This window comes from Sciurus vulgaris (genome assembly GCF_902686455.1).
Source record: "Sciurus vulgaris genome assembly, chromosome: X".
Taxonomy (NCBI): domain Eukaryota; kingdom Metazoa; phylum Chordata; class Mammalia; order Rodentia; family Sciuridae; genus Sciurus; species Sciurus vulgaris.
Window position 1 is genome coordinate 66,619,817 of NC_136471.1, and position 24,972 is coordinate 66,644,788.

Below are 24,972 nucleotides of genomic sequence, written 5' to 3' on the forward strand. Positions count from 1 at the left end.
GCCACTGTAGGCATTGTGATGGCATCATTATGACATCATTTTGATAAGGTGACTGTATAAGGTGGGTAAAGTGGTAATTCCCTAGGGTCATTTTCTTCTTCCCCTTCCAGCTGGCTGGCAGGGAAAAGCCAAATGCCAAGCTGAAACCCAGCTAAGCTTGTAGCTGTGATCACTGGTGAATACATCTCCAATAAATCTGAGGCAACAATAATCTTCCTTAGGTAACCACCTCTTTATCCAATTCCCAAGAGGCTAATCTTGAAGCATAATTCAAGAGGAAAAAAACTAGAAGAAGCTCACAGCCTCGCATCATAGCATTGCACTTAAGAGATCCTATTCCATCAGGACAGTTATTGGCCAGCCAGTCATCTGCCAACCAGTCAAACGTCAACCAGCCCTTGGCCAACCCATCTTCAGCCAACCAGGCAACAATCAACTGTGCATGAATCAATCAGGTATGAAACAATCAAGCTTATCAAATATGAACCAAACAGGAACAAGTCAGTCAGGCACAAGTTTACTTGATATGAACCAAATAGTCATGAACCAACCAAAAACAAGCACACATGATGTGATCCATCCAGGCAGGAAACATTCAAGGGTCAGCCAACCAGGCATTAAGCAATCAGGCACCAGTCAATCAGGCATGTGTCAATCAGGCCTAAGTCAACCAGGCATGGATCTACTGGACACAAACCAACCAGGCATTTTGCAACAAAGCATGAGTCAACCAGGTATGAGAGAAGCAGGCCCAAGCCAAAGAAACTTGAATCTACAGGACATAAAACAACCAGACATTTTGAAACCAAGCATGAGCCAAACTGGTATGAGAGAACCAGGCCCAAGCCAAAGAAACTTGAATCTACAGGACATAAGCCAATCAGACATGAAACAACCAGACATTTTGAAACCAAGCATGAGCCAAAGAGCTATGAGAGAACCAGCCCCAAGCCAAAGAGACTTCAATCTACAGGACATAAGCCAATCAGGTATGAAACAACCAGGCATTTTTAAACCAAGCATGAGCCAAACAGGTATGAGAGAACCAGGCCCAAGCCAAAGAGACTTCAATCTACAGGACATAAGCCAATCAGGCATGAAACAACCAGACATTTTGAAACCAAGCATGAGCCAAAGAGCTATGAGAGAACCAGGCCCAAGCCAAAGAGACTTCAATCTACAGGACATAAGCCAATCAGGTATGAAACAACCAGGCATTTTTAAACCAAGCATGAGCCAAACAGGTATGAGAGAACCAGGCCCAAACCAAAGAGACTTCAATCTACAGGACATAAGCCAATCAGGCATGAAACAACCAGACATTTTGAAACCAAGCATGAGCCAAAGAGCTATGAGAGAACCAGGCCCAAGCCAAAGAGACTTCAATCTACAGGACATAAGCCAATCAGGTATGAAACAACCAGGCATTTTTAAACCAAGCATGAGCCAAACAGGTATGAGAGAACCAGGCCCAAGCCAAAGAGACTTCAATCTACAGGACATAAGCCAATCAGGCATGAAACAATCAGGAATTTTGAAACCAAGCATGAGCCAACTAGGTATGAGAGAACCAGGCCCAAGCCAAACAGACATGAATCTACTGGACATGAAACAATCAGGCATTTTGAAACCAGGCATTTTGAAACCAAGCATGAGCCAACTAGGTATGAGAGAACCAGGCCCAAGCCATTCAGGTATCAATCTACTGGACATAAACCAATCAGGCATGAAACAATCAGGCATTTTGAAACCAGGCATTTTGAAACCGAGCATGAGCCAACCAGGTATGAGAGAACCAGGCCCAAGCCATTCAGGTATGAATCTACTGGACATAAACCAATCAGGCATGAAACAACCAGGCATTTTGAAACCAGGCATTTTGAAACCGAGTATGAGCCAACCAGGTATGAGAGAACCAAGCCCAAAGCAACCAGGTATGTTGCAACGCAGCATGAGCCAACCAGGTATGAGAGAACTAGGCCCAAGCCAACCAGGAATGGATCTAATGGACACAATCCAAGCAGGCATGAAACAATCAGGCACGTGGCAACCAGGTATGCGGCAACGAGGCCCAAGCCATTCTGGCTTGAATTTACTGGACACAAACCAGTCAGGCATGTGGCAACCAGGCATGAGGCAAGCAGACACCAGGCAACTATTCCTGGACCAACGAAGCACGTGGCAACCAGGTATAAGCCAACAGTTTCCAAACCAAACAGGCACATGGAAACCATACACAAGCCAATTCAGAATAAACCAAGCAGATACGAGTCAACCAGGCATGGGCCAACCAGGCATGAATTTTCCAGGCACAAGCCAACCAGGTAGGAGCCGACGAAGTTCCAGTCAAATAGGGCCAATCCACTTAGTCAGGAGTTCAACAGGAAGGAGCCAGTCAGGTATGAGTAAATTTGAAAGGAGTAAATCACCCACAAGGAAACCAATCATGACTTCTTTCCGAATAAGACCTGCAGAGGCTCGAGACTGCCCAGAAATTCTGCAGCTGATTAAAGTAAGCCTGTCTCTCCTAATTCCTTGTAACTTCATTGCATTAGTGTAGGGCTGCAAGAGAGCAAGAAAAGCATAATCTGGGTTTGAATTCTGGCTCAGCTAATTATGACACATGTACACAACCTTCTGGAAGTCACTAAACCTCTCAATCTTCATTTTTCCACATACAAAGTCAATATTATATAATAATTTCCATCAAAAAAGATTGCTGTAATGATTCAATAACAATATACATGTAGATTACTTGTCATATAGTAAGGGGTTCAAAGAATCATGGATCATTTACAGACCGAACATGATGTCTCTCCTGGGGAAATTTTAACATTAAAAGAGGATCTCAGAAAAGAGAAATGCTTAATCAAACAAATCAATGACAGGATTTCAGATATTAATTACTAATATTTTGGAGTAGGTAGTTTTGTTTCTTCTAAGATGATACCTGATTGTAAAATCTGATGATTGACTTCCTAAAAACAATATTCTCACTCAAAAGATTTTCCATACAATTTGAGACAGTTGATACCAGAAGTTCATCCACACACAACCCCCAGAATCAAGGAGCTGAGTTGAAAATTTCTTGTGTAAACATTTGTTTTAATGGCTTTCCTTGAAATCATTCTGATATAGTAAAGGGAGCAATCTAATAGCCATAGTTCTGTGCTGAAGTTCTGCACCACTTAAGGCAATCATTTATGTGATACACAAGCAAAACATTTCCATATAAAGATATATAAAAAAGCAGTAGCCCAGATCCTTTATGGAGTAAATATAGGGCTAAAATAAGGAACCAATTATATATATGGAAACAATATGAAGATTTTTGTAATGAAAATGATTGCATTTTCTCATTATATATAATAACTAAATCTTATCTAAATCAGGTCACATTTATATTCCCTCTGATTAGAGAGCAATGTTTAAATTTTTTTCACTTATTAGTTCATAAAATTGTACAATTTAATGGGTTGTGGCATTTCCACCCACGCATGTTTTGCTTTGTTTGTATTCACCCTTTCTATTACAAACTACCCTCTCTTGTGCTCCCTTTTCTCTCCTCATCCCCTGTTACCTTTCCTTTCCCTACTACCTAACTACTTTCAGGTCCTTTTTTCTTGGTTTCCACACAGGAGAAAATGAGAAGAAATGTGATAATTGTCTTTTTGTGTCTGGCCTATTTTGCTTAACATAAGGACCCCCTAATTCCGTCGATTTTTCTACAAATATGTTTCCATTCTTCTTTATATCTGACTCTTGTGTGGCTACCATATTTTCTAATGACCAAAATAAAATATCCAGTTTTCTAGTGAAATCCATCTGTCAAAGTGATATTAGGCCCAGGCATAGGTTAGTAAGAACTTGGATATATATCTTTCCAAGGTTTCTACCATACTCCATCCTCATAAGTTCCCACATCATTTCTCTTAAGTGGCATTAATCTTCATGGAATCAAAATACTATGGCCAACAGGTTAGTTATTCCACTTAAGATCTACATTTTCCCAGATAGTAGAAAATAATTTTAGAGTTTTTGTGGTTCCAGTATCTGACAACTATTTGGTCATTAATAAATTTATTGTTGCACGACAGTGAATCTCTCCACTAGGATAGAATTCATTTCTTATTTTCCCAACAATGCCCATTAACATCACTGGATGAAAACACACCACTGGACTCCACACTTAAATGAAACTGTATCTCTGAAGTTCCTTATTATATTTATATTTTAATTTGCCTCATGTTCTTGAAATACACCATAAGTTTCTTGAAAGTAATTAAATGTGTAGTCAATGTAGAAAAATAATTGAAAAGTTAAACACTTTCTATGCATCACAGAAATATGGAGTGATTAGTTTTGAGCTTTTTGTTCTTTATATATATCCATTTCCCCTAAATCCTGCTCATTGTTAAATTTGCAAAATACTCTTGTCTTGCAAAGAAGTTTAGAGTTTTCCATCACAGTAATTTCTTTGCTGAATATATTAGAGGTTTTATTTAATGTCCTGCCACAAAAATTCCTCAAAATATCTCCTATATGCAACCATTTTAAATTTAACCACATCACAACATTATCTAGGGATCTAGTCATGTTATAGATAGATATAATTTCTTGCTTACCAGATTTTCCATCTAAAGTAGTGGTTCTCAAAGTGTGGTTTTGGTCCATTGGTGATACATAGATGACTACTGAGTAGTAGTAAGATTTCATTTTGTTTATAATGTAAACATTGAAGATCATGTACTAAGTCCTTTAAAGGATGTAGGGATTACTGAATTACTATCTCTTACCTAAAGGAATTTAAAGGGTAACAGGGAAGGTATGGACATAAATAATTCTTGAACTCTCTGCCAAGTTCATTCTCCAGATAGATAGAAGCTAAACTGTTCAAAACCCAATTTGGCTTCTGGTTGTATTGAGAATAAAATTAAAACTTCTTACCAAGGCTCTACATAACCTAGACCATTGTTTCAGTCAGCTTTTTCACTGTTGTGAGCAAAAGCCCTGACAAGAACAATTGTAGAGGAGGAAAAAGTTTATTTGGAACTCATGGCTTCACAGGTCTAAGTGCACACATGGCCAACTTCATTGCTTTGGATCAAAGGTGAGGAAGAACTATGTGGCTGAAGGGCATGGCCGAGAAAAGCATCTCAGCACGTTGCACCAGGAAGCACAGAGAGAGAATGGTCTCCAGAGACAAAATACATACCCTAAAGACATGTCCCCAGAGACCCACCTCCTCCAGTCATGCCCTACCGGCCTATAGTTACACCCTAATTAATCCATTCAAGTGGACCAATGCTCTGATTAGGTTTAAGGCTATCATAACTCAATCATTTCACCTCTTAACTTTCTTGCATTGTTTCACACATCAATATTTGGAGGACACCTAATATGTAAGCCATAATACCTTTGTTATCCTACTTAAGTATATAAGTATGTACACATCATATTTACATATTTTTTGTTTTACTTTTCCCCCATCCCGCAGTGCTGGGGATTCGAACCCCAGTCCTTCTGCATGTGAGGCAAAAACCTTACCAGATGGGCTACATCGTCAGCTCTTATTCACATATTTTAAAGTCCTTTTCCATTATAAATTTCATACAATTCAGTCAATATCCTTAAGTTACACATGAAAAGAAATGCAAAAATGAAGAGTAATGAGGTCAGATGATTCCTAACATATATTATAAAGCTGTGAGTAATTAGAATGTTATGATCATTGGTGCAGAGGTAGATCAGTAGGATCTAATGGAGAAGTCCTCTTTATTATACATGATAATATGGCATATGATAAAAGGGATATTTCAAGTCAGTGAATAAGATGGTTATTCAATGAATGGCATTAAGGACAACTGGGGGAAAAAGATAAAGGTGAAATTCTACCTCATTTCTTCAACCTAAAAATGTCTATATGGTAGATTTTAGTTTCTTGAGCTGTACTACTCCTTTCTATTTATCCAAAAGGAAGTCAGCATACTCCATAGAAACATGCAAAACCATGTGCATAATGCACAAAAGTCAAGTTATGGAAACAGACTATGGAGTCTACCAATGGAAAAATGAATAAAGAAAATGTGATATATATATATATAGAATATATAAATTTATTTATATATAAATATAAATATATAAATATATATGATATATATATAAATTTATATAAATATATATATGATATATATATATCAGAGTTTTTTCAGCCATAAACAACAAAATTATATCATTTGTAGGAAAATGGATGGAACTGTAGAGTATCATGTTAAGCAAAACAAGCCAGATACAGAAAGACAAGTATTGCATGTTTTCTCTCATAAGTGGAACCTAATGGGAAAAACAAAAGAAAATAAAGGGACATCATGAAAGTATAAGGCAGCATAGAGGCAGAGGGTCTGGGGGACAGAAGAGAGAAGGGGAGTTACTAGGGAGTGAAATTTACCAAATAATGTTATATGCATGTATCAATATACCCGAATGAAACCTATCATTCTATATAATCAATATGTACCAATAAAAAAGAAAATAAGAATATCTATTTTTATAATTTTCCAAGCATGAGATACAAATCATGAAGGAATTAATTTGAGTATGTAAATGAGATAATAGTAAATATCCCCATTAAAATATCTAAAGTTTCTGGGCATGGTGGCACATGCCTATAATCCCAGCAACTCAGGAGGCTGAGGCAGGAGGATTGTAAGTTTGAGGCCAGCCTCAGCAAATTAGTGAGGCCCTAAGGAAATTAGTGAGACCCTGTCTCAAGACAAAATAAATAAATAAATAAATAAAAAGGACTGGGGATGTGGTTCAGTGGTTAAGCACCCCTGGGTACCAACAACAAAAGTCTAAAATTAATCTGGCAAAAACCCCTCACAAACACCTGACCAACTTTTCTGTAAAGTCTACAAGCCGCATACAACATGAATTTTGTAACCTTCATATCACAAATTTGTGACCTTCATTCATGAGGAATTGACTCTATCTACCTACCTACCAATGTATAATCTATATTTATCAATCTATCATCTATCTAATCTATCTATATTTTTATTCTTTTGTTGCATCGATTCTTTAGATTTTTAGTTTCTAGATTACTGGGTTTAAGTTTGACTCACTTTTAGCACTTCCCAGGATATCATGTCCATAAATGTTCAATACAAACTCCATGATGATTATCATGTTAAGAATTCATCACTAAATCATAAACTGAAGGTTTTCTCTACTTTGACAGGAACTGGCTGCCTGTGAAAATATGTTACATGCAGTGAAGTTAACAGCAATGGGTAAGATGTTTTGTGGTATTTTCGGAGCAAGAAAAGTAAACATGAATGTATGCACACAGGACTAGTACTTAGATATATGGAAGCTGATGTGATTGGTACATAAAAATGATGCCATTAGTAAACTATACATGCACATGACATAAATTTGCTAGTTTCACCAGTGCTCCTCTGTTTTATACTTTCCTGTTTTTAGCATGAGACTGATATTTGACAGCACTTACACCTTTACAGGTACAATAGATTTCAACTGGTTTTCAAAACATAGAACAAGAAAAATTATTGGTCAAATAAAGAATGTAATTTAAAACTCACTATGTTGGAAGAAGCTTGACGTGATTCAATGGACAAAAGCAAATGATTTAAAATATTTGCAAAGTATTTAATACCCTTGATAGCCAGCAATAATGGGATAATTAGTGATTTATGATGAATTAGAACTTTAAGGTAATAAACATAAATATTAAAAGATGATTAAGGCATTTAAAATTACAAATGGAAAAGACTAAAGAGTTATTTACTAAACCATAAAAGAGTATGATGAAGGATAACTCCCTGAAGATTAATAACTGAGAATGCATATAATCAATTGAGAACATTATACCTAGAAGATAATGGGTTTCAGTCTAATACTGTGTGACAGATTCAGAAGGACATTAGAATGGCTTGTGGGATTTTTGGTGCCATGCCTTAACTAACTAACCTTGGGTGCTTTGGTCAAAAATAGAACCCTGAGTTGCACAGATCGTGAATGTCATCTCATGTGATGATTCTTATGTTCTTACACTTGATAATAAACATCATTAGAATGTTAACTGAAGAGTAATTTTGTTGGTTTAAAGGAAACATTAAGAAACACAAAGTTGAAAGTAAAGGGCACTCATGAAAGTAGTACTCAAACTAAAACAGTATTACTATGTTGAGATATAACATTTCATTGTGGCTAGGGAAAATACTGCTTGCTCAGGGTAATGTATAACAGTTATTCCTTTTTGGGTGGGATACCAGGAATTGAATCCAGGGATGCTTAACAACTGTGCCACATCCTCAGTCCCCATATTTTTTTGAGACAGTGTCTCAGTAATTGAACCTCTGCTGAATTGCTGACGCTGGCTTTGAATTTGTGATCCTCCTGCCTCAGCCTTCCCAGACACTGGGATCACAGGTGTGTCCATCACACCTGGCTATAAAAGTTAATCTTAAAAAAACAACAACAAAATATTTTATATACTCCATATTCCAGTCTTAGGATTCAGTATTCCTTTGAATGGTAGTAATTTCATAATATCCTCAGTCCTTTTTTTTCATTGTACAAAGTCCTTGTGTATTTGTATAGTTGCAGGTAAAATACTTGGTATTTTCTCTTACCTATTACTGTAAAGTTTTATGAACTATAGTAAAATATACACAAATTACCTTTTTAACCATTCCTAGGTGTACAATTCCTGACATTAAATATATTCACAATGTGGCATGACCATTATGGTGATTCATCTCCAGAACTTTGTCGGAATGAAAATCTGTAATAATAAAACCGACTCTCTATTGCTGTTCTCCTTCCCCTCTAGCCCCTGACTTCTGCTCTATTTTCTGTCTCTACTAATTTGCCTCTTCGAGGTACCCCCCATACAATTGGAAATATACAATATCTGTGTTTATGTGTCAGGATTATTTCACTTAGCATAATGTTTTCAATTTTCATCATGGTGTAGCCTTTATAAGTATTTCAGTCCTTTTTAAGATTGAATAATATTCCATTGTCTGTATAAACCACATTTTGTCATCATTTGGGTTGTTTCTCCCTTTTGACTCTTGTGAATTATGTTGCTATGAAATATTGATGTACAATGTTTCAATCAATTGACTATACATGTGTTTATTTTTGGGCTTTCTAGTCTGTTCTGTTTGTCTCTCTGTCCTTTTGCAAGCGCCTGAGTTCCAGCTTTCAATTCATTTGGCCATACACATAGCTAGAAGTGACATTGCTGGATCATATGAAAATTCTGTTTATTTTTTTGAGGAACCATCAAAATGTTTTCCACAGCAGCTGCACCATTTTACATTCCCATCAGCAACACATAGGGTCCCAAATTCTACACATACTCACCAAAACTTAATTTCTTTTTTTCTGATTTTGTTTTTGTATAATGATCATTCTAATGGGTACGAAGTGGTATCTCACTGTGCTTTTGGTTTGTGTTGCCCTAATTTATGATGTTGAGCTTCTTGTCATGTATTCACTGTTCCTTTGTATATCTTGAGAAATATCTACTTATGTCTTTTACCCATTTTTGTATTGAGTTGTAGGTGTTCTTAATATATTCTTCATATTCATTCTTTATAAGATTTCCAAATGTTTCCACCAATTCTGTGACTTTACCTCCTTTGATATTATCCTATAATACACAAAATTCTTTTTGGTTTCATTTGATGTTTTTTTTTTCACTGCCTTGTGCTTTTGGTATCATAGCTAAGAAATCGTTACTAGATTCAATTATATGAGGATCTTCCATGCTTCCAAATTATAAGTTTTATAGTTTTAGCACTTACATAGAGGTCTTTGATACATTTTAAATGAAATTTTGTACATAGTATGAAGGTAAGTATCCAAATTTGCTATTTTGCATATAAATAGTTTCCCCAGAAAAATTTGTTGAAGACAGTCCTTCCCTTAATGAATGATCTTGGCATCCTTCCCAAAAATCGAATGTTCAGATGCGTGTTTATTTTGGGGCTCTCTAGTCTGTTACACTTCTCTATCTGTCCTTTTGCAAGTACTATAATGTTTTAATTACTATAACCTTTTAGAAATTTTCAAAGTCAGAAAGTGTGAATCCTCCAATGTTCTTTATTTTTAAGTTGTTTTGGCTATTTGTGGCCTTTGGAATTCCATATGAATTCAAGGATCAGATTTTCAATTTCTTTTTTATAATGGTTATATAGTTTTTATTAAATGTAGTAGTCAGGATTTACATTTTTTATTAAAATCTTCTTTAATTTATAGACTGCATTTTGATTCATTGTACACAAATAGGGTACAACTTTTCATTCTATGGTTGTACACAATGTAAATTCACACCATTCATGTCATCATACATATACATAGGGTAATACTGTGTTTCATTTTACTGTCTTTCTGGATTTTGGAATTTTGAGAGACTGTGTTGAATACGTAAATCACTTTGGGTAATATTAACCTAAAAATGTTAAGTATTCTATCTATAAACATGGGCTTTCTTCAATTTATTTAGGTCTTCTTTACTTTCTTTCACAAAAATTTCTAGTTTTCAGTATAAAGTAGTGTCCCCCTTATCCAAAGATATGTTCCAAGACCCTCAGTTGGTGCCTGATAGTACAAAATCCTAGATATATTATTTTTCCCCTATACACATGTATAATGAAGTTTAATTTATAAATAGGCATAGTAAAAGATTAACAATAATAATGAGGTGACATAATCATTACAATATAATAATACATTTTCAGCATCATTTCTCTTGTGCTTTGTGGCTATTAATTAAAGCAAGGGTTTTGTGAACATAAGAACTGAAGTACCACAAAAACTGATGGTAGTACCAAGATATCTTCTAAGTGACCAGTGGGCAGGTAGAGTATACAGCAAGGGTATACCCCCACTTCAATGTAGGAATTTCCTCCTTTTCTAAGGTTTAATATTTGTAACCTCTTTCTATTCTTTTAAAATCTAGCTGTCAATTTTGTTATTTTCAAATGACCGATTTTTGATTCCATCAAGTTCCTCCATTGTTTCTATCCATCTTATTTATTTCTGCCAATTCTTTTTACCTATCTTCTGCAAGCTTTGGGTCATTTGCTCTTCTTTTCCTAATGCCTTGAGGCATAAAATTATTGTTTGAGATCTTATTTCTTTTTATAATGTCATATAGATGTTTCCCTGTGCACTGCTTTCACTGCATCCTCTGATATGTTGCTTTCATTTTCATTCATCTCGAAGTGTTCTCATATTTCCTTTGTGATTTGATTGTTTACAAGAATGTTGTTTAATTTTCACATATTTGTTAATTTCAATTTTTTTGTTTTTTTCCCCTAGATTCAGTACACTGTAATTGGAAAAGATACTGTGTATGATTTCAAGTTTTTTAAATGTATAAAGACTTGGTTTATGTGCTAACATATGTCATATCCTGGAGAAGTTACATCTACCTTGAAAAAAATGTTAATGATGTTGATTACAGGTAGTGTTCTGCATGTCTGCTAGTTCCAATAGGTTTATGGTGTTGTGCACATCATCTACTGCCTTATTTATCTTGTTTAATTGTTTCATACATTATTAACAATGGGGTATTGAAGTCCCCTACTTTTATATTACTGTATATTTCTTCTTTCAGTTCTATCAATGTTTCCTTCATATATTTTGAAGCTGTAATAGCTGCTGCATGTTTATAATTGGTATATTTTCTTGTTGAATTTACCCTTCTATCATTACATAATGTCCTTGCCTCTTACAGTAGTTTTTGTTGTTGTTGTTGTTTGGGTACTGGGGATTGAACCTGGGGGTGCTTAAACACTGAGATACTTCCGCAGCCCTTTTTATTTATTTTTTTTCCCTCCCCCCACCCCTCCCACCCCTCTTTTCCTCTATACAGTCCTTCCTTCCTCCATTCTTGCCCCACTCCCTAAACTTAAACCTAAACCTAACCCTAACACTAACCCCTCCCATTATGTCATCATCCGCTTATCAGCAAGATCATTCATCCTTTGGTTTTTTGAGATTGGCTTATCTCACTTAGCATGATATTCTCCAATTTCATCCATTTGCCTGCAAATGCCATAATTTTATCATCCTTTATGGTGGAGTAATATTCCATTGTATATATATATACCACAGTTTCTTTATCCAATCATCAATTGAAGGACATCTAGGTTGGTTCCACAATCTGGTTATTGTGAATTGAGCAGCTATGAACATTGATGTGGCTGTATCTCTGTAGTATGCTGATTTTAAGTCCTTCGGGTATAGGCCAAGGAGTGGGATAGCTGAGTCAAATGGTGGTTCCATTCCAAGCTTTCTCAGGAATCTCCATACTGCTTTCCAGAGTGGCTGCACTAATTTGCAACCCCCCCATCAATGTATGAGTGTACCTTTTTCCCCACATCCTCGCCAACACCTATTGTTGCTTGTCTTCTTGATAATCGCCATTCTAATTAGGGTGAGATGGAATCTTAGGGTAGTTTTGATTTGCATTTCTCTTATTACTAGAGATGTTGAACATTTTTTCATATATCTGTTGATTGCTTCTACATCTTCTTCTGTGAAGTGTCTGTTCATATCCTTAGCCCATTTGTCGATTGGATTATTTGTATTCTTGGTGTTTGTAGAGTTCTTTGAGTTCTTTATATATTCTGGAAATTAGTGCTCTATCTGAAGTATGAGTGGCAAAGAATTTCTCCCACTCTGTAGGCTCTCTCTTCACATTACTGATAGTTTCCTTGGCTGAGAGAAAGCTTTTTAGTTTGAATCTATCCCAGTTATTGATTCTTGATTTTATTTCTTGTGCTATGGAGTCCTGTTAAGGAAGTCTGATCCTAAGCTGACATGTTGAAGATTTGGCCCTACTTTTTCTTCTATAAGATGATGGGTCTCTGGTCTGATTCTGAGGTCCCTGATCCATTTTGAGTTGAGTTTTGTGCAGGGTGAGAGATAGGGGTTTAATTTCATTCTGTTGCATATGAATTTCGTTTTCCCAGCACCATTTGTTGAAGAGGCTATCTTTTCTCCATTGCATATTTATATTTTGAGATAGGGTCTCACTAAGTCACTGAGACTGGCTTTGAACTTGCGATCTTCCTGCTTTAGCCCTCTAACTCGCTGAGATTACAGGTGTCTGACACCATGCCTGGCCTCTTAAAATAGTTTTTGACATCAACTTTATTTTGCCTGATGTTAAATGTAGCCACCCCAGCTCTTTTGGTTATTTGCACAAAATTCTCTTTTTCTTTTATTCCATTTTCAAATGATTTGTTTTTTTCCTGCTTTAATATTTAATTTCTGGTGAGTGTATTTAAAAACCTGGAAAGCCTAGAAATGAAAATACCTTTATAATTCCATATGCTGCACAATTGACACAATTGTAGTAGACAGAATGGGAAATTACCTGGGAATGAAATGTCTACTAATATTTCAAAGTTAACACAACTTACAATGCTTTATTCATCCCACATGTCCATTAATGTAACCTCCTATCTCATTCTATTCATGATTTGAGACTCATATTTTCAAACTATTTGTATCTTTGAATCTAATATGTTACTTGTAGATAACATATCATTGGATCATGTCTTTTAAAAATTTCATCCATTTTGCTAATCTGTGTTTTGACTGGAGTATTTGATCCTTTAACATTTTAATTACTGATGGAATGGGGTATAGCTCAGTGGTAGAGTGCTTGCTTAGTATGAGTGAGGCCTAGGCTTGAAACCCAGCACTGCAAAAATTAAGGAAAAAAATGACTGATAAGATTGACCTGTGTCAATCTTTTATATGCCAAAAGTTATGTATCTTTTTAATGTCTCACTTCCCTTTGTATCTAATTGATTTTTTAGTGAAGCACTTTCTCAGGATTTGCTTGTTTCTTGATTGCTATAGGGTGTCCCTGTAAGGGATTGACCCGAGTTGAAAACTAATTATGATCTTAGGTTTTATTGGAGCACATATTTCCCTAGTCATTTGTGGTGGTTTTGTAAATTACCTTTTGTGTTTTGCTTTCACTGTCCAACAGTGTCACTCTTTTAAATTTCTAGCAAACCACTTCAGATCATGGGGGCTGGAATAATGGCAACCAACCTTAAGTCCTCACCTAAGTGGTCATAGTGGCAGTCCACCTTTAGGATATAAAACATCATTATTTTTAAAATGAAAACAATTGAGAATATTTATTGCTAATATAAAACACAAACTTTCAAGCAGAAATCAGAATTTGGAACTTTAGTTCACCACTAACACCTGACAGATTCCCACTACCTAAAGACTTGTCTGATGAAACCTCAACGCTTGCAAGACAAGATACTTATTCCCCACCCATCCTCTGGCAATCTGCTCCACAAATGCATGTTGCCCTCCCCACAGCTGCCTGCCACTGGATGGGACAGTAGTGAAGGTCAAGAATCTGGCATGACACTGATGGCTGAATTCCTCCTAAATTAACTGTGGTTTACCACTCAGCCTGTCTCCTAGAAGTTGAAAGTGTTCAAATAATCTAAAGAGCTCCAAAATATTCAGTTCAGACAGCTACTACTAGTACAATTTTCATCCAGATAAAGAGTCAAATTCCTGGAGCTTTCTACTCACCCTCTCAGATGCAAAATTCCTTTGTATGTTAAATTGATATTTCAGATTTATTGAGGGATGGCTTTGGGGAAAATCCCCTTTTCTACTGCCTGATTGCTGAAGTAACCAATCAACGAACACCATCAGGTAAAGTAAACCTTCCTTTTCCAATTTAATCTGAAGCATATTTTCTATATCCTGAAAACGAAGTACCATTACATAGCACAAACTCCTATACTAATTAGGAATATTCACGTATAAGCCTAGTTTATTTTTTTACAAAGAAAACGTATGCTTTGTACATGTTTGTTCATTTAAAACTTTGGAAGAACATATGCAAACTATAAAAAAGAGTACTTGTCTTTTAAAGGTTGTATTACAGAGGAATTAAACTTTCTGTGTTATACATTTATGTATTGCTTGAATGTTGTCTCATGAGCATCTATTACTTTAATAGTTAAACCAAACAACAAAATATTCTATTTTGGGGAAAAGATATTTCTAAATTCATTAACCTGTTAATGATCCCTCTTCTCTCTTCCTAGGCAAAATGCCCATTGGATTTGCCATGTACTACTTCACATATGACCCCTGGATTGGCAAGTTACTTTACCTAGAGGATTTTTATGTCATTGAAGAATACCGAGGTAAAACTAGGATTATATTACTTAAAAATAATTAGAAAACTAAGGGGGCAATCCAAGATGATGGACTAGAGGGTGACTGCATCTCCAGTCACTCCAGAAGCCAGGATTCAAGAAGGGGAGGCATTGAGAGACTCGGACTAAAATAGAGCCACGGGGTGAGACTCCCACACCCGGTGAAGCTCGGCCTGGGCGGCAGGCACGGAAAGTAGCGGCTTATCAGAGTAGGACAGGGCAGCTAGAGTCCTCCCCAGGCAGCCCTGTGCACTCCGGCGGTGGGCTCCTCCCACACGGCCAGCTTCTCCAGCATCTCGGAACAGGCCCCCCAGTGAGAGCCTTTCTGTACAGAACCAGCTCCAAGTCCATGAGCCAGCGCGGCGAGGTCCGGCCCGCAGGTAGCTTCAGGGAACAGGACAGGGCAGCCAGGGACTTTCCCAAGCAGCCCGGCTCCCTCCGGTGGGAGGCGCCTTTCAAGGCTAGCTTCTCAGAGCAGACCGCCCAGTGAGAGCCTTTCTACACAGAGCCAGCTACAAGTCCCCAAGCCAGCGGAGAGCTCCGACCCGCAAGCAGCCTCTGGGACCAAGGCACGGCAGCCAGAGACCTCTCCAGGCGGCCCTGTCCCCTCCGGCCGCAGGCTCTTTCCATGGGGTGATCCAAGATGGTGGACTAGAGGGTGATTGCATCTCCAGTCGCTCCAGAACCCAGGATTCAAGAATGGGAGGCATTGAGAGACACAGACTAAAATAGAGCCACGGGGTGAATCTCCCCCACCCGGTGAAACTCGGCCTGGGCAGCTTATCAGAGCAGGGCAGGGCAGCTAGAGTCTTCCCCAAGCAGCCCTGCACACTCCGGTGGTGGGCTCCTGCCACACGGCCAGCTTCTTGGAGCAGACCCCCAGTGAGAGCCTTTCCACACAGAGCCAGCTCCAAGCCCTGGAACCAGTAGCGGGCTAGGGGCAGCTTTCTTCGGAAGCACTGCATTATCAAGTTACTCCAAGACTTCAGGTTACTGAAGGCTGGGAGGTGATACCCTGGAAATCTACAGGGACACTATAAGCCAATAGAGGAAATCTGCAATATCTCAGACACCCACTGACATCTAATCAATATGAGAAAACAAGGGAAGAAAATGTCGCAAACAAACCTAGATACTATATCAATAAAACCCAATGACAGCATAGCACAAGAAATGTCAGAAAGGGAGTTCAGAATGTACATAATTACATTCAGGGGGGAACCAATAAGAATATCAGCAGATTTTTCAATACAGACCCTAAAAGCTACAAGGGCCTGGAACAACATTTACCAATCCCTGAAAGAAAACGGACGCCAACCAAGAATCTTATACCCAGCAAAACTTACTTTCAGATTTGACGACAAAATAAGATCCTTCCATGATAAACAAAAGCTAAAGGAATTTACAAAAAGAAAGCCGGCATTACAGAACATTCTCAGCAAAATATTCCATGAGGAAGAGATGAAAAACAACGATGCAAATCAGCAACAGGAGGAATTAGCCTAAAGGAATAGCCAAATAATGGAGAAACCAAATCATGTCAAAAAACAAAAATGAGTCAAATGACTGGGAATACAAATCATATCACAATAATAACCCTGAATGTTAATGGCCTGAACTCATCAATCAAAAGACATAGACTGGCAGATTGGATTAAAAAGAAAAATCCAACAATATGCAGCCTGCAAGAGACTCATCTCAAAGAAAGAGATACCCATAGACTAAAGGTGAAAGGATGGGAAAAAATATACCATGCACATGGACACAGCAAAAGAGCTGGAGTATCCATCCTCATTTCAGAGAATGTGAACTTCAAACCAAAACTAGTCAGAAGGGATAAAGAAGGACATTACATACTGCTTAAGGGAAGCATAAATCAGCAAGACATAACAATCATAAGTATCTATACACCGAACATTGGCTCATCCATGTACGTCAAACAAATCCTCCTCAATTCCAGAAATCAAATAGACCACAACACAATAATACTAGGAGATTAACACACCTCTCTCACCACTGGATAGATCTTCCAAACAAAAATTGAATAAAGAAACCATAGATCTTAATAACACAATCAACAATTTAGACTTAACCGACGTATATAGAATGTACCATCCAACAAAGAACCAATGCACTTTCTTCTCAGCAGCACAGAGATCCTTCTCTAAAATAGACCATGTCTTATGCCACAAAGCTAATGTTAGCAAATACAAGATAGAGAAACTACCTTGTACTCTATCAGATCATAATGGATTGAAATAAGAAATAAATGACAGAATAGAAAACAGAAACTTCTCCAATACCTGGAGATTAAATAATACGCTATTATATGATGAATGGATAACAGAAGACATCAGGAGGGAAATAAAAAATTTTAGCAAATGGCATACAAAAATATATTAAAAAGATAGTGCACCACAATCAAGTGGGTTTTATCCCAGGGATGCAAGGTTGGTTCAACATCCGGAAATCAATAAATGTCATTCACCATATCAACAGACTAAAAGTTAAGAATGACATGATTATTTCAATAGATAAAATACAGCATCCCTTCATGCTCAAAACACTAGAAAAAATTGGGGTAGTGGGCACATTCCTTAACATTGTAAAGGCCATCTACGCTAAGCCCATGAAAAATATCATTCTAAATGGTGAAAAACTGAGAGCATTCCCCCTAAAAACTAGAACAAGGCAGGGATGCCCTCTTTCACCACTTCTACTCAACATCGTTCTGGAGACCCTAGCCAGAGCAATTAGACAAACCAAAGAAATTGAAGGGATACAAATTGGAAAAGAAGAACTCAAACTATCCCTGTTCACTGATGACATGATTATATATTTGGAGGAACCTGGAAATTCCACCAGAAAACTCTTAGAACTCATAAGTGAATTCAGTAAAGTAGCAGGTTACAAGATCAATGCTCATAAATCCAATGCATTTTTATACATAAGTGATGAATCTTCAGAAAGAGAATTTAGGAAAACTACCCCATTCACAATAGCATCGAAAAAAATAAAATACTTGGGAATCCATCTCACAAAAGAGGTGAAACACCTCTACAATGAGAACTACAGAACACTAAAGAAAGAAATTAAAGAAAACCTTAGAAGATGGAAAGATCTCCCATGTTCTAGGATAGGTAGAATGAATATTGTCAAAATGGCCATACTACCAAAAGTGCTATACAGATTCAATTCAATTCCAATTAAAATCCCAATGATGTACTTTACAGAAATAGAGCAAGCAATTATGAAATTCATCTGGAAGAATCAGAAACCCAGAATAGCTAAAGCAATCTTTAGCAGGAAGGGTGAAGCAGGGGATATCGCAATACCAGATCTTCAACTCTATTACAAAGCAATAGTAACAAAAACGGCATGGTATTGGTACCAAAATAGACAGGTAGATCAATGGTACAGAAGAGAGGACATGGACACAAACCCAAATAAATACAATTTCTCATACTAGACAAAGGGGCCAAAAATATGCAATGGAGAAAAGATAGCCTCTTCAACAAATGGTGCTGGGAAAACTGGAAAACCATATGCAACAGAATGAAATTAAACCCCTATCTCTCACCCTGCACAAAACTCAACTCAAATTGGATCAAGGACCTCAGAATCAGACCAGAGATCCTGCATCTTATAGAAGAAAAAGTAGGTCCAAACCTTCAACTTGTTCGCTTAGGATGAAACTTCCTTAACAGGACTCCATAGCATAAGAAATAAAAGCAAGAATCAACAACTGGGATAGATTCAAACTGAAAAGCTTTCTCTCAGCAAAGGAAACTATCAGTAATGTGAAGAGAGAGCCTACAGAGTGGGAGAATATCTTTGCCACTCATACTTCAGATAGAGCGTTAATTTCCAAAATCTATAAAGAACTCAAAAAACTCTACACCAAGAATACAAATAATCCAATCAACAAATGGGCTAAGGAAATGAACAGACACTTCACAGAAGAAGATGTACAAGCAATCAACAGATTTATGAAAACATGTTCAGCATCTCTATTTATAAGAGAAATGCAAATCAAAACTACCCTAAGATTTCATCATACCCCAATTAGAATGGCGATTATCAAGAAGACAAGCAACAACAGGTGTTGGCGAGGATGTGGGGAGAAAGGTACACTCATACATTGCTGGTGGAACTGCAAATTAGTGCAGCCACTCTGGAAAGCAGTATGGAGAGTCCTGAGAAAGCTTGGAATGGAACCACCATTTGACCCAGCTATCCCACTCATTGGCCTATATGCAATGGACTTAAAATCAGCATACTACAGAGATACAGCCACATCAATGTTCATAGCTGCTCAATTCACCATAGCCAGATTGTGGAACCAACCTAGATGCCCTTCAGTTGATGAATGGATAACGAAACTGTGACATATATATACAATGGAATATTACTCTGCCATGAAGAATGATAAAATTATGGCATTTGCAGGCAAATGGATGAAATTGGAGAATATCATGCTAAGTGAGATAAGCCAATCTCAAAAAACTAAAGGACGAATGATCTCGGTGATAAGCGGATGAGGACATATATTGGGGGTAGGAGGGGTTAGCTTAGGGTTAGGGTTAGGTTTAGGGTTAGCGATAAGGAGGGACGTAAGAATGGAGGAAAGAAGGACTGTATAGAGGGCAAAGAGGGGTGGGAGGGGTGGGGGGAAGGGAAAAAATAACAGAATGAATCAAACAACATTGCCCTATGTAAATTTATGATTACACAAATGGTATGGCTTGACTCCATGTAGAAATAGAGAAACAACATTTATCCCATTTGTTTAAATAATAAAAAACATATATATATATAAAATTAGAAAACTAAAAAAAGCATATATTAATTTGTGGAACAGGGACAGGATTTAATATAAATATACTTTTTTGTTTTGTAACTCATTTCTATTTCATGAGCCTGATCAGTATGCTAGTGTAGTGACGACTCAATCACAAATAAGAAAACCATTTTATTAGTGTGCATTAATGTTTGAATAAGCCATGTTATCATAGCTATTCTTTTATTTTTAAAAACAATAAATTTTAGATTGGTTTTTAGTATTCATAGATTAGAAAAACGGCCTGTTAAAAAACGATGGTGACAGAGACTTGTTTCTTCTTCATTGATCTTTAAAATAAACCTAAAGTCTTTTACATTAACTTTGGTACCACATTCCAATTACAAAAAAGAGATATAATATACATTCATGAGTTAGTTTCACTATACACTCTTAAGAATATGTAACAACCTGATAATACGGTTTTATATTTTATCCCTTTTAAACTAAAGGTAAGTGGAATTTTTCATCTTATGGTTTTCATTTGGCATTATCTATTTAACAGGCCTAGGTATTGGAGCTCAAATGCTGAAGAGGCTAAGTCAGGTATGTATTATAATTAGTACTAATGTTCCAAACATTATCCTTTTCTTCTTCAAATATTACTTAACATGGCATAAATTAGGAAATTAATTTCAGTACTTAAACATAAACCTAATGTACTTCACATTTTTATCTGAATTAAACTGGATTTTCAAATTGAATACATGAGTTATATTTAATTAAATTTGATTTCTATGTAATCCACAACCACACAGTATACCTTTTTTGTTATGAAGTAGAAGTAAGCCTGATAGAGATTAGAAGGCAACTTTATCCACAAAATATATTTGCAATGTGAATGACAACAATATAAAACAAACTTTTTCATTTTGCAAATAGATATGAGAATATGTGTGCTGTTAGGTAACTTTTTCTATAGAATAAAGACTCTGCAATCAATTTTGGGCTTTTGAAGAGAGGGGTTGTAATGCTTCAAAAAGTGGAAGTTTTTTCTTTTTATAGCTATACAGAAGTCCAAAAGATAATGCTTGTATTCTTATTTCCAAATATTGTGCACATATAATGTCTTGCATATAGTAGACCTTCAATAAAATAATGTTAATGAATACTATATTTCAAATAAAAGTAATCTTTGTTTATTTGTTTTTAAACAGATAGCCATCATGAGCCAATGTAACTGCATGCACTTTCTTGTTGTCATTTGGAACCAGGCTTCTATTGAGTATTACACAAGTCGAGGGGCTTTAGACCTTTCTTCTGAAGAGGGCTGGCATTTATTCAGGTTTAACAGAGAAGAACTCATGGACATGGCAGAAGAAGAATGAAAGTGGCCTCATAACAACTCATCCCAACATAGGCTCCAACATCTGAATGTCACCTGAGTCAAACAGCAGTTTGACTTTGAATGTTGTAAAATACAACAAATGATAATATTCTTGTTTGAGAAGATCTTTTACTTTGAAACAGATTTTGCAGATACAGTTAACTATCCTTTATCCAAAGTAATATACTAATGGTTAGAAGCAGTGCTAGTAATCCAAAGGAACAAGTGATTTCAAAATCACTTATGCTTGGTTTTGGCATATTTATTATTAACGTACCATATTTCATCAAATTTACAATGCTAATTTTTTCACATTTTAACATATTTGAAATTGGAATAGTGTAATTATCAACTGGCAGGTTTTTTTCTTCTTAAAGTTCTACGATGTGTTTTACATTTGATGAAATAAAGGTCCTTCTGAATAGAAAGAGCAGCCTAAAATATTCATTTCACATACTGACATTAAATCCTAAAGAGCTTACTTGTGAAAAACTAGCAAATGAACTGAGTCTTCGAGAAGTTTTAAGCTTTAAGCATCACTACCTCCTAGACATTATCCCAGAATTACATTTCATCTCTAAGCATCTATAGCTTTTTGGTTGTACATACATTAGGACAGATATCACATATAACATTCTTATTTGTATGTTTCTTTCCTTCCTGGTAGAGTATAAGTTCTTTACTGAATTATAATTATTGTTATCCTGTAACTAGCAACAACCAGCATGGCAGTATATGAGAGTTCTATGTATTAGGCATTTCATGGGCATAGAAGAAAAATTCAGCCACACCCACAAGAAGCCTTGTCTATGAGAAAATACTACTAATAACAAATGGGGTGGGCTATTATATCTATAAATACCAAGTACTTTGGAATGTAGAAAAAGAACATTGAAATTCTACCTTGGAGAATTGAGAAAGGGGACACTGGTATTGGATTTGGAGGATGGGTACAGAGTTAGAATGTCGAGCAAGATGAAACAGAAGAGCATTCGAAGAGGAAACATTCACAAAGGCAGAAAATACTGAGGTATAAATTACACAGCATGTTCATCAATGAATACAATAGAAAATTTATTGGTAGTAGGGTGAACAGGAAGAAGGAAGAGAAGATTGGCACTAATGAACCACTGTACCAACCCCGTATTGCTTAATTCCAGGCTTTAAGAAGATATTTGTTTAAGCTACTGCTAGCTGGTTAACTTGAAAGCAGAACAGACTGATAGTGAGCAGATAAACCAGGAAGCTACTCTGATAACCCAGGAGATCAATGATGAAGACCTGCATGAGAGCAATGATAGGATTAGAAAATAACAAAGGTAGAACAAATTTAACAAGAAATAAGGAGAAGGCGACAGACACAATTTATTTTTAGGTACACTGACCTATAACTATATTGGAATATCTTTGGGATGTTAGGTGGATATAAATAAAAATAATTAGAAATATGGATCTACAAACTAATTAATAATTAGAAATATTGGTCTACAACACTGGAGATACATGACAGCTGAACTATGAATGAAGCCAATGAAGTTGGTTGAATGAAAATGAGAGGGCATATAGAATGAAAAAAGATCATAAGGGATGCAGTTTGAAGAGTTTTAACATTTAAGGAATTTAGAGCAAGAAAATAAGAATAAAGAAAAAGAAGCAGGAAAAACAAGAAGCAAAAGGAGAAGTGAGTTTCAAAGATGGAGTGGTGAAGTCTAATTGCATAAAAATTCATGTTGGTATAGAGTTCAGGATGTTGTAAGTTATAAAAAAATTGAAGGTGGGGAATTCAGAAAGGGACATTAATTACACATTAAAAAGTATGGAAATAACAGGAGTTCAAGAAAAGAAAGTTTCATAGAAAAGGTAGAGTTAAGAAAATTTCTTTGTTTTTATTCCTTTTGGATAAAGAATAGCTAAATATTTTTAGAGGCTGAGGAAAATAATTGAGAGGAAAGAAAACAAAGACTGGAGATTCAACAGAATGGCATATGGTTCTAGTTAAAGACAGGAAGGAATGAGATCAGGAACACAAATAGAAGCATCAGCTTTAGGAAAGGGGATTCATGGCTGAAAAGAGGTAAAACCTGCAAGGCAGATGGAAAGTAGTTGGAAATGGTTATGTCTAGTAATATATTTTATGCTCTATGAAATAGGAAATGTAGTCAACTTTGATGGGTATAGGAGGCTTGAGAAGAATAAAAGGTTTTTAATACTTCTCAAGAACAGAAAAGTAAACTGCCCAGGGACCAGTAGAAGGATTGCTAAGTAGCTTTAGGGGGCCTGTGAAGGATATGGTCCTTTTATAGAGAGACATCTTCAGACATTTAAGAGAATTTGACCTTAATAAAACAAAAAGACAAAGCCAAAAGAACTGTGTCATAAAATATAGATACTTTATTCCAGGTCTCAGAAATGAAGAGAGAGAGAGAAAGAGAGGGAGGGAGGGAGAGAGAGGGAGAGAGGGAGAGAGGGAGAGAGAAGGAGGGAGAGGGAGGGAGAGAGAGGGAAGGAGAGGGAAGGAGAGGGAGGGAGAGGGAGGGAGGGAGCGGGAGGGAACACATCCTTCCACATACCATTCTAATTTAACTGACATTAATTCAAAAAATCTAGAGATGTGTGTACACATACATATGTATACACATATATGTATGTGCATATATTTTTATATACACACATATTTTCAGATTTTTGTGCCAATGGTAATCATACCTTTACTGTGGTTTGCTTTCTAATAAATGTCCTTACAAATCATCAAATGCATCCTCATATTTCTGTGTTGCTTCAATCATTCATTTAATATTATTTTGATTGCACTCAAGAGTTTGTGTTTTAATCATTTATGTGATTGGTCAAACTGTACATTTTAAGATGTCAAGAAAAAAACCTGATTAAAGTTATATTCTACTTGTTGGTTACCCATTATATGATTTTTCATCACTATTTGCAACTTCACACATCTTGTAGTTCTCTATGCAGTCTCTCTATGCAGTCTATTTCAGCTTCTAGTGCTGTACATATCTACATCTTCTGGATGGGACTGCCCGTGATCCATGAGCTTGGGGTCAGGCATAAATTGTGTAGCACCTGATAAATATTAAAACAATAAAAAAATAGTCATTTAGTGAATTAAATTTTGGGACCGTATGTTAATGAAGCAAACAGACAAAACTCTGCCAACATGGACCTAACATTCAAGTTGAATGAGACAGACAATAACTTACGTAAAATATATATCAGATGGTGGTGAGTGCTATGCAGAAAAATAAAGCGGGGAGAGACATATGGAATATCTGGGTGATTTGCAATTTTATAGAATGACTAGGGAAAGTCTTCTGGAAAGATATATTAGCCAAGAACTAAAGGATATGTGCCCTGAAAATATCTGTAGGAATGCCTTCCAGGATGAGCTGACAGCAAACATAATAGACCCAAGGCACATTTGAGGAACCAAGACAGCTGGATCCGTAGAAAAGATGTGGTGTGTGTGGGTGGGGGACACTGGATGATAGGAGACGTGATCAGATTGGGTCACAAAGAGCCACGGTAAGGATTTC

At 36.5% G+C, this 24,972-nt stretch overlaps 2 protein-coding genes across 4 annotated transcripts in view; one reads left to right on the forward strand and one right to left on the reverse strand.

Annotated features, from left to right (window-relative positions):
- Window positions 1–1,611: 1,611 nt before the first annotated feature.
- Window positions 1,612–23,480, forward strand: SATL1 (spermidine/spermine N1-acetyl transferase like 1). 2 transcript variants are annotated; one of them, XM_079123049.1, is made up of 6 exons: window positions 1,612–2,512; window positions 7,241–7,292; window positions 14,662–14,742; window positions 15,141–15,242; window positions 20,600–20,640; window positions 21,252–23,480. In XM_079123049.1, exons 1-6 carry the CDS (start codon window positions 1,652–1,654, stop codon window positions 21,420–21,422), a joined length of 1,308 nt encoding a protein of 435 aa, XP_078979175.1. In that variant the 5' UTR covers window positions 1,612–1,651; the 3' UTR covers window positions 21,423–23,480. The 2 variants fall into 2 exon arrangements, with proteins under 2 accessions (XP_078979175.1, XP_078979176.1); XM_079123050.1 differs by lacking the exon at window positions 14,662–14,742.
- Window positions 23,481–23,922: 442 nt separating this feature from the next.
- Window positions 23,923–24,972, reverse strand: part of APOOL (apolipoprotein O like) — a 68,848-nt gene continuing 67,798 nt past the window's right edge. For both annotated transcript variants that reach the window (XM_079123091.1, XM_079123092.1), the window contains one exon: window positions 23,923–24,502. In XM_079123091.1, coding sequence (XP_078979217.1) covers window positions 24,414–24,502 — 89 coding nt within the window. In that variant the 3' untranslated portion in view covers window positions 23,923–24,413. The remainder of the gene's footprint in view (window positions 24,503–24,972) is intronic.

Bases quoted from the DNA above. Each gene is read 5' to 3' on its own strand.
- SATL1 (XM_079123049.1), top strand. From the start codon at position 1,652: ATGAGCCAACTAGGTATGAGAGAACCAGGCCCAAGCCATTCAGGTATC. The intron at 7,293-14,661 runs GTAAGATGTTTT...TTGATATTTCAG, and splicing joins AGTGAAGTTAACAGCAATGG to ATTTATTGAGGGATGGCTTT. The intron at 15,243-20,599 runs GTAAAACTAGGA...TCTATTTAACAG, and splicing joins TGTCATTGAAGAATACCGAG to GCCTAGGTATTGGAGCTCAA.